This window comes from Orcinus orca, chromosome 10, assembly GCF_937001465.1.
Source record: "Orcinus orca chromosome 10, mOrcOrc1.1, whole genome shotgun sequence".
NCBI classification, from domain to species: Eukaryota; Metazoa; Chordata; class Mammalia; order Artiodactyla; family Delphinidae; genus Orcinus; species Orcinus orca.
In genome coordinates this window covers 69061752-69074854 of record NC_064568.1, presented here as the reverse complement: position 1 = coordinate 69074854, position 13103 = coordinate 69061752, and the positions used below count along the sequence as shown (strand labels likewise).

The window sequence follows — 13103 nt, the reverse complement described above, 5'->3', positions numbered from 1 at the left end:
AAGTCTCATCCGCAACTTTTCAATGGCAGCGTCCACACCCTTGGACTGGATGAGGTGCTTGGACAGACGGTGTCTAAACCTTCGCAGAGATTGAGGGAAGGGGGAAGCAGTAGCAGAGTGTGGATCAGAAGTCAAGAAATTTACAGTGTCCTTTGGGGCAAGTCACTTTCCCCCTCTGGCCTCAGTTTCCTCACTGGCAGTGCTCTTAGGGTGGAATTCTAACATTCTACAATTTCGTGACACTCAGATGTTCAGTGGGGCCAGTGATTCACTGATTTCAAAAGCACAAGACGGAAAAACCCACTTCTGGCGTGCCCCCCCACAAACCTACTCTTACCTGTAGATCATGCTTTTGTGAGTGACAGAGCAAAAGAGAAATATCCAGTGACACGAGTTGGAGTTGGCAAGTTTAAGATTCAACGTCAGAACTGGTAAGAGCCTCAGAGCTCACTTGATCCAGACTTCTCATTTCATAGATAAGAAAACTGAGCATGGAGTAGTTAGTACGTTGTCCAAAAATGTGGCTTTTTCTGAGGATAGGACACCACAATCTTACCTGACCACCCAAGCCAGAAACCTGAAGGTGACATCTCTTTGGCACCTCCTTCTCCCTTACTCCCCAAATCCAATGATTTACCAAGTCCTATAGATATTCCCAAACTTGTCCTTTATTGCCATGGCCCTAGTCCAAGCCCTCTTAACCTCTCCCTCTACTAACTGCAGTAGCCTCCTAACTATAGCTGACTTGAACAATGGGGATTAGGGGCACCGACTCCACTCACAGCAGGGAGACCAGTTAGGAAGGTATAGCAGTGGTCCAGGCAAGAGAGGACTCAGTCTGATCCTGGTAGTAGGGGGAGAAGTGGTGAGAACAGCTCATATTCAGGATATATTGTGACAAGCCAACACAGGACCTGCTAATGAATTGGATGCGGCAGGAAGATAAAGAGAAGGATGAAAGACATTAGGATTTTTGGTCTGAGGAACTTGGTCAATGGGCCATTAAGTGAGATGGACAGAAAACCTTTGCAGGAGTGGGCAGATGTGGAAATCAAGAGTTCTGCTTGGATGTGTTACGTGAGAGATGCTATTAGACAGCAAAACAGAGATGCATTAACTGTACAGTATCCAGGGACTTCCCTGGCAGTCCAGTGGTTAAGACTCTGCACTTCTACTGCAGGGGGCACAGGTTCAAACCCTAGTCAGGGAACTAAGATCCCACATGCCTCGTGGTGTGGCTAAAAAAAAAAAAAAAAAATTGTTCAGTATCCATACAGCAAAAGCATCCAGCACTAGAAATCAGGTTTCTTTAAGTCTAATTCACGGCTATTTTTCTCAGTGGTTCTCAAAGTGCAGCTCCCAGATTAGCAGTAGCGGTATCCTTTGGAAACTTCTTAGAAGCTCAACTTCTCAGTTTCCACCTCAGACCTACTGAATTAGAAACTCTGGAAGTGGGCTTCCCTGGTGGCGCAGTGGTTAAGAATCTGTCTGCCAATGCAGGAGACATGGGTTCGAGGACTGGTCTGGGAAGATCCCACATGCTGCGGAGCAACTAAGCCCGTGAGCCACAACTACTGAGCCTGTGCTCTAGAGCCTTTGAGCCATGGCTACTGAAGCCCGCATCCCTAGAGCCTGTGCTCTGCAACAAGAGAAGCCACTGCAATGAGAAGCCCACGCACAATGAACAAACACGCAATGCAGCCAAAAATTAATTAATTAATTAATTTTAAAAAAAAGAAACCCTAGAAGTGGGGCCTGGCAATCTGTGTTTTAACGAGCCTTCCAGGTGACTCATTACAGTTTGAGAACCACTGCTCAAAATCATACTCTTCATCGCTAACGAACACCTGACAGCCACAGAGACCCTGCATTAGGCTTCTTTGTGCCTCCGTAAACCCTCTGACTATTTAACAATAGGTGGTATTTTTTTCCACCCAGGACTCACTGGGGGCTCCAGACACACCACTGATCAAAGTTTTTCAATTCCAGTTTCAGAAACTAGAGCAACTAGGAGAAACAAATAAAAATAGGAGCTACTGTAATCACAACTATCATTTTCATAATGGCTAATATTAGTGAGTACCTTCTATGTACTTTCTATGCATTATCGCATTTAATCCTCATAACAGCCTTATAAGGTAGTCTGTCCCCATTTTACAGATGAGGAAACTAAGGCACAGAGAGGTTAAGTAACTGCCCAAGGTCACACAGTTAGAAAGTGGCAGAGCTGGGATTTGAAACCAGGCAGTGAGGTTCCAGAGCTTGCATTCTTTTTTGTTTTTTCTCCTTTTTTGGAGATATAATTGACATATAACATTGTGTAAGTTTAAGATGTACATTCTGTTGGTTCAGTACACTTACAGTCGCCCTCCGAAGTTTGATCCACGGTTGGTTGAATCTGCGGATGGATGTGGAACCCACGGATATTGAGGGCCAACCATACTGCCATTTCATATAAAGGACTTGAGCATCTGCAGATTTTGGTATCTGAGGGGGTCCTGGAACCAATCCCCCCCAGACACTGAGGGCTGACTGTACTGCAATATGATTACCACTGTTGCATTGGCTAACACCTCTATCATGTCACATAATTATCATTTCTTCTTTGTGGTTAGAACAATTAAGATCTAGTCTCTTAGCTACTTTGAAGTTTATAATACAGTGTTGTTGACTATAATCACTATGCTGTCCATTAACTCTCCAGAACTTATTTATCTACTAGTTTCAAGTTTCCAGAGTCTGTATTCTTAACCACATGGTACATACTATGTCCTGTCTTCCTAGGCATCCACACAAGGACCATTTGATGTATTAAGTACATGGGGCTCTTATGAATAACTGAAAGAACTTAAAAAAGATGTTTAATTCCATCAAATTACCATATGACCCAGCAATTCCACTCCTACATATACTCAAAAGAATAGAAAACATACTTTCACACAAAAACCTGCACGTGAATTTCATAGCATTATTCATAATAGCCAAAAAGTAGAAACAACCCTAATGTCCATCAACTAATGAATGGATAAACAAAATGAGGTACTTCCATACAAGGAATATTAGTTAGCCATTAAAGGAATGAAATACTGATACATGCCACAACATGAATGAGCCTTGAAAACATTACACTTAATGAAAGAAACCAGGCACAAAAGGCCTCATATCACATTATTCCATTCATAGGAAATGTTCAGAATAGGTAAATCCATAGAAACAGAAAGATTAGTGGTTGCCAGGGGCCAGAGGGAGGAAGGGATGGGGAGTGACTACTAATGGCTATGAGGTTTCTTTTCGGGGTGATGAAAATGTTCTGAAATTAGTGGTGATGGCTGCACAAAACCATTTATACTCTAGATGAATACACTGAATACCACTGAATTATACACTTTAAAAGGGTGAATTTTTATGATATGTGAATTATCTCAATAAAGCTATTATTTTACAAAAGGATGTTGTTGTTGTTTTTGCGGTACGCGGGCCTCTCACTGTTGTGGCCTTTCCCGTTGAGGAGCACAGGCTCCGGACACGCAGGGTCAGCAGCCATGGTTCACGGGCCCAGCCGCTCCGCAGCATGTGGGATCTTCCTGGGCCGGGGCACGAACCCATGTCCCCTGCATCGGCAGGCGGACTCTCAACCACTGCGCCACCAGGGAAGCCCCAGAAGGATGTTTAAATCATTTTGAACTTGAGGCTATTTTACTACATAAAATTCCTATTTGTTGTAATTAAGGTTGCTGGATCATGATCAAAGAAACTGAAAGTAATCTGCCATCTCTTTGAATTTTTACCTTTCAATTTGCAAAGAGTAAACTAGTTTCACTTCTAGGTTGCCATGGACCTAGACACAGTTATCTGTGTCATTTCCCCAACCAGAGAAAGTTTTTCTTCAGTATGACTGAAAGAGCACAAATGCAAAAGTTCTGTTCTTGAGAAAATGTCCTAATATTTTCCTTAAATCAAAGCACGTTCTATCTAAAAGAACTTTAGTTTTCTCCCATAACCAGGGGCTCCTGGGGCTTCCCTGCTAAAAGCACACAGCTGAACAATGTTTCTCTTCAACAAGCAAGGTACTATTATGAATTTTGGCAACATTTTAATGCCTTAAGATAAACAATGAAAATAAATACCTAGCACTGGAGTAAGGATCAGAGAAACATCCTTTTAAATGTTTACTTTCTCTAATAATAACAGTAATACTAATAACTACTATTTATCAAGCAGCTATAATGCGCTAAATAAACACTGTCCTAGGTTCTTTACAAATACGGTGTTTAACTCAGTCCTCACAGGAACCTTTAAGAAAGTATTTTTATCCTCATTTCACAGATAAGGAAACTGAGGCCTAAAGAGATTAAGTAAATCATTTGCCCTTGATCACACAGATAACAGCCCCATAATAATCCAAGTCTTTCAGAACTCAAATGTTCTCTCTTCTATTCCTGTATATTCCTCTTCAAAATGAAAAAGGAAGCCAGAAACTTGAAGAAACTGAAAAGACTGCTCTTCCTATCTCACAAAAGTAGTGCTTTGTAAAACAAATGACTGTTTCTACAATCCAAAAGAGGAAATATGAAAAAAAAATTGTTAATAACGACCAGCAGTCAGTAGGCACAAAATACTTTGCCATGTCCCACATCTCAAACACTGCTTCCTGATTTAACAGTTTTCCCATAGGTTCTGATTATAACCTTCAGATGTCAAAATTTAATGATCTCACCATGGAAATCCCCAGAGAACAGCAGTTAGCGAGACTGGAGAGCTCCCTAGACCAGGAAGGAAAAAGAATCAGTTGGCAGGAAGTGGTGCCTATCTAAAAACATAGAAGTCTTTAGCATTAATATTAACACTGGGATTCCACAGCACTTTAACCTGAAGCTATTTCTGCATTACCTTGTATTACTTAAAGCTGATCCCCAGATGTCTAACAGGATCCTAAATAAAATAAGACTGCTGCATAACAACCACTGACCCTCATTTCTCTCTTGCTATTTAAAAAAAAAAAAAACAACCCACAGGTTTAAAGGATTATCCCTGAATCAATCAATAAGGAAGGGTAGCACGTGGGGCACAACCAAACATGAATTTCATTATCAAGTAGACTGTGGCTGTCAGAAATCTTAAATTTAAGACTGTAATATACACTCCTTTTACTCCTTAGGACTACCCCCAAACAGATTTAAACTATAAACCAACAGTAGACTGACGAATGTACAATTGCTAAGAGACTCAACATATACCAAAAAGGGGGTGATGGTGGGAGTGGAGAGTAACTTAGAAAGTCCGTTCTCCTACTAAACAATTTAATGCAAGAAGTACATTACCAGGCAGAGGGGAAGAGGTCACTTGGGGTTGAACAAATCCTTAGAAAACGCTAAAGAAATATTCTCAATTCTAGGTCACCCTGTAATAATTCCTAACGGGAAAGGGCCAACTCAAGATAAAGTAAGGTCGAGCTTAAGAATTTTCCTCACTTTTCTTGTCCCCCCGCAGACGCTCCCACCAGAACTTTTTTGGGAGTCCAGGAGAAAAATTCGTACGTGCAGAGCTGGGGGAGCGACGGAAGGGGCCATCCTCGTGCAAACAACTACCTGTGCGCGGTGGAGACCCCCCTCCCCCCACGAAGGAGTTCTGTTTAAAGTGAAAAGCAGCTCTGGGGATGGCCTTCCAAACCCAGGACCGACACTGATTATTCACCCAATTCCACTGTCCCCTATTCCCGAACTCCGGCCACCTCCCGGCCGAGGGCAGCCCCTCCAGAGCCCTACGCCCCCAGTCCCGGGTCTGCTCCCACACCCAGCCACCTCCAAAGCTCGGTGCCCGCTCCTTTGCCTGACAGCTGTCCTCCCGCCACCAGGCAGCCCCAGCTCCCCCCGCCCAGGTTCCCCAAACCAGCCTTCTTGGGTCGCTGACGCCCCAGGCCCGCGGGATTTAGGGTTTAGGATCTGGAAGGGTTTGGTCCAATCCCCTCTTCTCAGCGTCCTAGGCTCACCTCCCCGGTAGCTTGGCGCTCCTCTTCCAAAACTGCTTGCTGTTCTCGGCGGCCATTGCTCCGGCCCGGGGAAGGCCCTGTAGGCTGGCCAGGGGGGTACCCAGCGAGATGCCCCCAGGACCCCGCAATCGCAGGGCCAGCCCAGGCCGCTTCCCCGCTGCCGGTCACCCTCTCCCAGCTCCCGTGGGCGCCATCTTGGATGTGGGCACCCTCCCACCCAGCGCCGCTGCCATTGGTGGGTTGCGCAGGCTGTGGTCAGACAGACCAATCGGGAGCTGGAATCCTGCAGGCCGCTGAAGCCGAACGGTAACGTCAGGGGCTGGGCACACAGGTGAACCGGTCAGGCGGAGCTTGGACGAGCCGGGAGGCGGGGCTGAAAGTTCCTTAACCCAGGCAGGAGAAGCAGCAGGTAAAGAAAGGGACCTATGGGAAGGAGGAGAGGGTGCTGTTTTCTTTGGGGGGTAATGAGGTTCCTGAGTCTAATACTTTTTGGAAAGAGAGAGCATATATATTTATATACATAAATCTTTGACCTAAAAATAAAGGCCCATGTGTTGGTTGCAGCCCATTTTTAACATCTCCCAACTCAACGACACTCGTTATTACCTTCTCCCCTCCCCCGTTCCGTTCGGACCCTGATATATTTTAATCTGTGGAGGAAGATCGATACTGACCCGATGGCCCAGAGTTGCTAACTGTTCAACACGTGAGTAACGGTTGGTTCACAAGAGCCTCGCTCTCCTCAGGTAATTGATCACTATTAAAGGACTTGTGCTGTAGATGAAAGTCAAATGATCAAATCTCTGTTTCAACCAATAACTGTCACTTTCTGACTATGAGAACCCAGATGCTGACAAACTTCTTATTTTATCTATCCAGTTCAGACTACAAAGTAACATTTCTTGAGAGGACATAGCGCATCTCCAAGGCATGAATCACAAAGATTAAGGATGTACCCTCAAACACCCTTAATGTCCCTTATTAATCAATTATATATCCTTCGCCCTTGAATTTATTTTCAACCTAGTTTTGACTCAGAATGAGATTTAATATTAGCATTTTGAATCCTTTTAATGTCTTGTCGGTGTTTTTTGCTCTTTTTGAGTTTCTGTGGTTGTATACCACAGTGACTGAGGTGGGGCCGGGCGGGGGGTGGGGGTGGTGCAGGGAGCACACCCTAGTCCAGAGTAGTTTTTGTCCCAACGAAGGACTGATGAGATAGGCTGATCGTTCTTCAACCCCACTCCTGGTTACTGCTAGCACAGTCCTTCCACATACTGGAAGGTCTAAAGGACCTTCTTTTATATGCCCTCTGATGGCCCCTTTCTACACAGAAATACCTCCATTTTCAAGCTTCTTTTGTCCCCTGATTTTACAATCATGAGATTGTATGAAAAGGGCTATTTTAATTTTCTCTGAATTTCTCATCTTTTTATAGACTTTCATCTTATCTTGTCTCAGATGGTCACCTTTATGGGCATTTGCTCCATCAAACAAAAACTGCTCTATCCTTTTAATCCTTTAAGCTGCCCTTCTTTGGCTCTTTTTCTTAGGATGCGGTGGCTAGCACTGCATACTGAGATCCAAAAGGGATTTCCTGAGGTTTTTGTTGAAACTGATGCTTTGTCTTTACTCTGGACCACCAGAACTTTTACTGGCATTTTGGATTTTACAAGAGCTGATGTCTTGAAGGGCTAATCTACAGCAACTTCTGATCCCTTTCCTCGGTGGCAGCTGGCAGTTCAGAGTTCATTATCTTAAAGATGTCACCTGAATTGTCTCCCCCTATGTGAGCTGCCTTACACTTGTCCACGTGGCAAGTGACCTGCCACTTTCCAGCCAATTCACATAGCTTTAGAAATGTTCCAGGAGATGCCCCCTGTTGACTTGATATTTTCCTATGTGGAAAGCAGAGTATAATTTGTGTACCTAGAAATGTCTCAAAGTATTCCTTTTTCTTGATCATTTATGAAATGTTAAATAACACTGATTCCCAGGGGATGCCTTAACATTGTTCAACCCAGAGAAGCCCTTAATATTCTTACTCTTTATTTTTTACATCTAAGCCATTTTCCCATCCAAGATAAAAAAAAAAAGTTTACTTGTCTAGTGATAACTTTAAAAATACTCTTTGTTAGGGAAGTTGAGATTGTTGGGCCTTTTTTCACCACCACCATGACCACCCAAATCGAAACCACCCACAGCTTTACAGCAGCCTGCTATTAGGCCTCTTGCTTCCACTCTTGCCCCCTTAGAGTCTGTTCCCCACACAGCAGAGAGAGAGCCTTTTAGAATGTCAGATTATGTCACTACTCTGATCAATATCTTGCAATGGCTCCATCACACTTGGCATAAAATTCAAGCTCCTTAAAGACCCTATATGATTTGGTTCCACTCTCTTCCTTGCTTAATCTGCTCCAACCACACTTATTGCCTTTTTGCTATTCCTTGAACACTCCAAGCATGTTCCTACCTCAAGGTCTTTGTATTAGCCATTTCCTCTGCTTGGAATTCTCTTCCCCCAAATATCTGGATGGCTTGCTCCACATTCCATATTCCCAAGTGTCTTCATCTTGGGGATACCCGCCCCTACCACCCACCTTAAATAGGGGCTCCACCACTCTATTTTTCTTTAAAGCACTCTCCCTACCTTCCGTACTATATACCTGTTTCTTGTCCATCTCCACCCCCTAGAATGTAAATTCCACTAAGGCAAGGATTTTGTCTGCTTTGTTCTCTGCTCTTCTCTGCTATTCCCACCTAGAATAGTGCTTGGCACACAGTAGGTGCTTAATATTTACTGAATGAGAGAATGAAGAGTATAAACTATTCTTGTCTTTTGGTTCTATGTTGTTCACACACATTTTTTGTTGGAAAAGATGATAGGAACCATTTTTCTCACCCCTAGCAGGATGTGTCCACTTTACCAAAGAGTCTATAAGCTTACCTATGCTCTTGGTTGAAGAACAGTCTTCCTTGCTTGGGAAAGTTTGTCCTCTTCAAACCGTTTTGCATCTTCAGAGGGATAAACCTGTACCTAAAATGATGAAGGAGGGAGGCCACACACCTAGCCACCTGTCCATCAAAGGGTGATAGCTGTGACAGCAAGATCACCGTCACACCAAACTTTGCCCAACTAAAGGTGAAAATCATTGGTTTGAGGTTCCCAAGGGGTCCTTGGAGTACTTTTGATGGAGACTCTTAGTGATAGGCACTCACTGGTCCACTATACTGGTGCTTCTTATACGTTAATGTACATGTGAATCACCTGGGGATCATGTTAAATGTCTAGATTCTGATTTAGTAGGCCTGGATGGAGCTTACAGTTATACATTTCTAACAAGTTCCCAGGTGACACTGATGCTGCCAATTTGCGGGCCTCACTTTGTAGATCTTCTGTTACTTGGCACAATATGGCCTATGATCCTTAAATTTATCACAAAGGTTTGATTATTTTGAAACTCTAAATAGAAGACTCTCAATATTGTCTGCCTGCAAGCTCTTTGGAGCAAAGGGAATGAGCTATGTCTGGGTTGAATGCGCACTCAAAAGAGTGGGCTATCCCAATCCTTAGAGAAAGTTCTATGGAAGAGATAAACTGTGCGTGGAGACACATGCAGGCAAAGAAAGAGAAAGACCTGAAGGACCTTTCAGAGTAGCAGCTCCAGGGGGAGATAAAAATCAAGAAAAAAGCCTTTGGACTAAGTTACAAAGAGATCACTGGCTGACTTTAACCTCAGTGTAGGAGTGGAGTGGACCCTGTGCTAAGAGGAAGGGTTAAGAAATGAGAGCAAGCGGCAGCCCTCACAATGCACTGCAGAATGTTGGACCACCAAAGGGACGGTGAGGTCAAGCTGGGATCTAAAAGCAAGAGAGCTTTTGCGGTACCTAAACAACCACTAGACAGAGCCAACTGAGAGAGATCAGTTATGTTAGGGAAGGCAAAGGGCTAAGCAAAAAGACTGAAGAAGCAAGGTTATAGGAGTAAAGAAAGGAAGAGAGAGTAGTTAGAGTTTGAAGGAGCGGAGGGAAGGTTAAGAATTTCTTTCCTAGGAACTTATTCTAAGAAAGTAAGTCAAAAGGAGGGGGAGAAAAGCTCCGTGTACAAAGGTATTCTTTGCCTAGTAACCAATAATGACGGGACAAATCAAAAGAATATAAAGGTTTAAACATGAGAAGGCAGTTACACAAATTACGGCATGTGGTTTGTAAACTTGAAGCATGCTAGGTCTTTAAATGGTGCAAATTTGAATGCTACATTGTGCGTCAAAAAGGTTTATGAAGTGAGGTACAGCAGGGAAAAAGCAGAATGCAAAATCTTTGCCCGATTTCAATAAAAATATATGGGTTTTGTCAGAGTAGAAGAAAACATGGAGAAATTTAGAAAATTTTGTTAGATAGTAGAATTATACATCATTTTATTTCCAGAATTCTTCTCTAATGCTACCATATTTTTTATTATTATGAAATACATGTCACATAATAAATTAGGGGGTGGCAAACATTTTTCTATAAAGGTCCAGGCTGTAAATAATTTTCCACTTTGTAAAACTAGCAAGGCTGTGTTCCAATAAAACTTCATTTGTAGCTACAAAAATTGGGATTCTATATGATTTTCACATCACAAATTATTCTTCTTTCAGTTTTTTTCCCAAATATTAAAATATGTAAAAACCATTCTTAGTTCACAGACCATACAAAAACAGTGCACCAGATTTGGCTCACGGGTAGTAGTTTGCCAACCCTGCAGTGAAGACTAAAGAATAGGGAATTCCCTGGCTGTCCAGCGGTTAGGACTCCACACTCTCACTGCCGAGGGCCCAGGTCCAGTCCCGGGTCGGGGACTAAGATCCTGCAAGCCGCGGGACTTCCCTAGTGGCGCTGTGGTTAAGAATCCGCCTGCTAATGCAGGGGACATGGCTTCAATCCCTGGTCCGGGAAGATCCCACATGCCGCAGAGCAACTAAGCCCGAACGCCACAACTACTGAGCCTGCACTCTAGAGCCTGCGAGCCACGACTACTGAGCCTGCGTGCCACAACTACTGAAGCCCACACTCCTAGAGCCCATGCTCCGCAACAAGAGAAGCCACTGCAATGAGAAGCCCGCGCACCACAACGAAGAGTAGCCCCTGCTCGCCTCAACTAGAGAAAGCCCGTGCGCAGCAACAGACCTAACGCAGCCAAAAAAAGAAAGATCCTGCAAGCCAAGTGGCAAAAAAAAAAAAGAAGAAATAACAAGATTAAGAAACAAAAAACCTTATAAGTCCCCATTTTGCCCCTCCTTGATCCCATTCCCCTCCTTCTCCAGTGGAAACCAGGATCCACTCTCATCCATGTTGTCGACTTTTACTATATATGTGGGAATCTATAAACATGTTTTTCATGTTTTGAAACTATAAATAGCAACACACTGTACATATGCTTCAGCAACTGGGTTTTTTCACGCTGCATTCTGTTGACACAAGGAGCTCTTGTTTGTTCATCTTAACTGCCCTATTGTGTTCCACTACGTAAATATTCCTCAGTTGTCATCGCCAGTTATTTTTATTTTGAACAGTGTTCAATTAACATTCTTTAACACATTTACCGTGTGCAAAATTTTCTCTACTATGGTGTTTTTCAAAGTACAGCTTGTCAACTATTAGTGAGTTGACATTAAAGGTTGTGACCTTTAATGAAATCAAATAGGAACATTTATATCTTAAAGTTACATAATGTGTCAATTATATCTCAGTTAAAAAAAAGGAATAGACAGGATTAGAAAAGATCAGATCATGTTACATGTAATAGGAAAAGGCATTGTGGTGCAAAATCTTAATTTCAACTATATATGCACTTATACATACATGTGTTTGTGTGCATTTATGTGTACTTGATTGTAATGTAAAATGTATTTCTTAGTAAGCGGTTGTCACAAAGTTTGAAAAACCCATTGCTTTAAGGCGCCTAGGGACACCCAAGAAAAATATTGCAGGATCACAGAATATGCACAGTTTCCACTTAACTAGACTCTGCAAAATGCTCTCTGAAATAGTTTTTCCAATTTATATTGGTCCTCACCGCAATGAGTTTCCATTGCTTCACATCCTCACCTGTAGTAGGTTTTTCTCATGGGATGTTAAATATACCACATACACGAAAGAATGTATAAAACTAATGTGTATCCGCCTGCCAATGCAGGGGACACGTGTTCGAGCCCTGGTATGGGAAGATCCCACATGCCGCGGAGCAACTAAGCCCGCGAGCCACAACTACTGAGCCCGCGAACTGCTGAAGTCCGCGTGCCTAGAGCCCATGCTCCATAACAAGAGAAACCACCGCAGTGAGAAGCCTGCACACCACAACGGAGAGTAGCCCCCGCTAGCCACAACCAGAGAAAGTCCGCGCAGCAACGAAGACCCAAAGCAGCCAAAAATAAAATTAATTAATTAATTAATTTTTAAAAAATTAATATGTATAGTTTGATGAATGATAATAGCATTTGCCTGCATGTACCCACTCCCCACACTATGCAACAACAGGACATCACCAGTACCTTAGATGCCTCTTGGAGGTCCCTTGCTCTGGGCATTCCCCTTTCTCCCCACTTCAGGTGTTACCACTGTGCAGAATTTTGTATTAATCATCCTCTGTGTATTTATATTTTTCAACCTACGTTTGTAACCTTAAGTAAAGTATTGTTTATATTACTGATATTGTATGGTATCCATTCTCCTGTTGCTTGATTCTTTAGACAACAGGATGGTTTTGAGATTTACCTTCATTTTCCACTGCTGTATAACATTCCATTTTATAAATAGCACAGTTTATCTATGTTACTACTGGTGAGCATTCAGTTGTTTCAGTCTGATCTGCAGCCTGAAGCAAGAGTGAGAAAAATAGATGCTTGTGGTTGTAAACCACTGGGTTTTGCATAATTAGTGTGGCCATAACTGATTATTATAGAAGTGGAATGGAAGAAAAGTAGAAGAGAAAAGTCAGCTAGGTGTACTCTTTCAAGAAGCTTAGCTGTAGGGGAATTCCCTGGCAGTCCAGTGGTTAGGACTCTGCACTTTCACTACAAAGGGCGTGGGTTCAATCCCTGGTTGGGGAACTAAGATCCCACAAGACACA

At 43.0% G+C, this 13103-nt stretch overlaps 2 protein-coding genes across 2 annotated transcripts in view; one reads left to right on the top strand and one right to left on the bottom strand.

Moving 5' to 3' along the window:
* The window catches only part of TBC1D22B (TBC1 domain family member 22B), a 65297-nt gene extending 58918 nt beyond the window's left edge, over positions 1–6379 (bottom strand). Inside the window, exon 1 of the mRNA XM_004267656.4 lies at positions 5990–6379. Coding sequence (XP_004267704.1) covers positions 5990–6045 — 56 coding nt within the window. The 5' untranslated portion in view covers positions 6046–6379. The remainder of the gene's footprint in view (positions 1–5989) is intronic.
* Positions 6141–13103, top strand: part of TMEM217B (transmembrane protein 217B) — a 29156-nt gene continuing 22193 nt past the window's right edge. The window contains exon 1 of the mRNA XM_012532204.3: positions 6141–6398. The gene's annotated coding sequence lies outside the window, so the exon portion shown is untranslated. The remainder of the gene's footprint in view (positions 6399–13103) is intronic.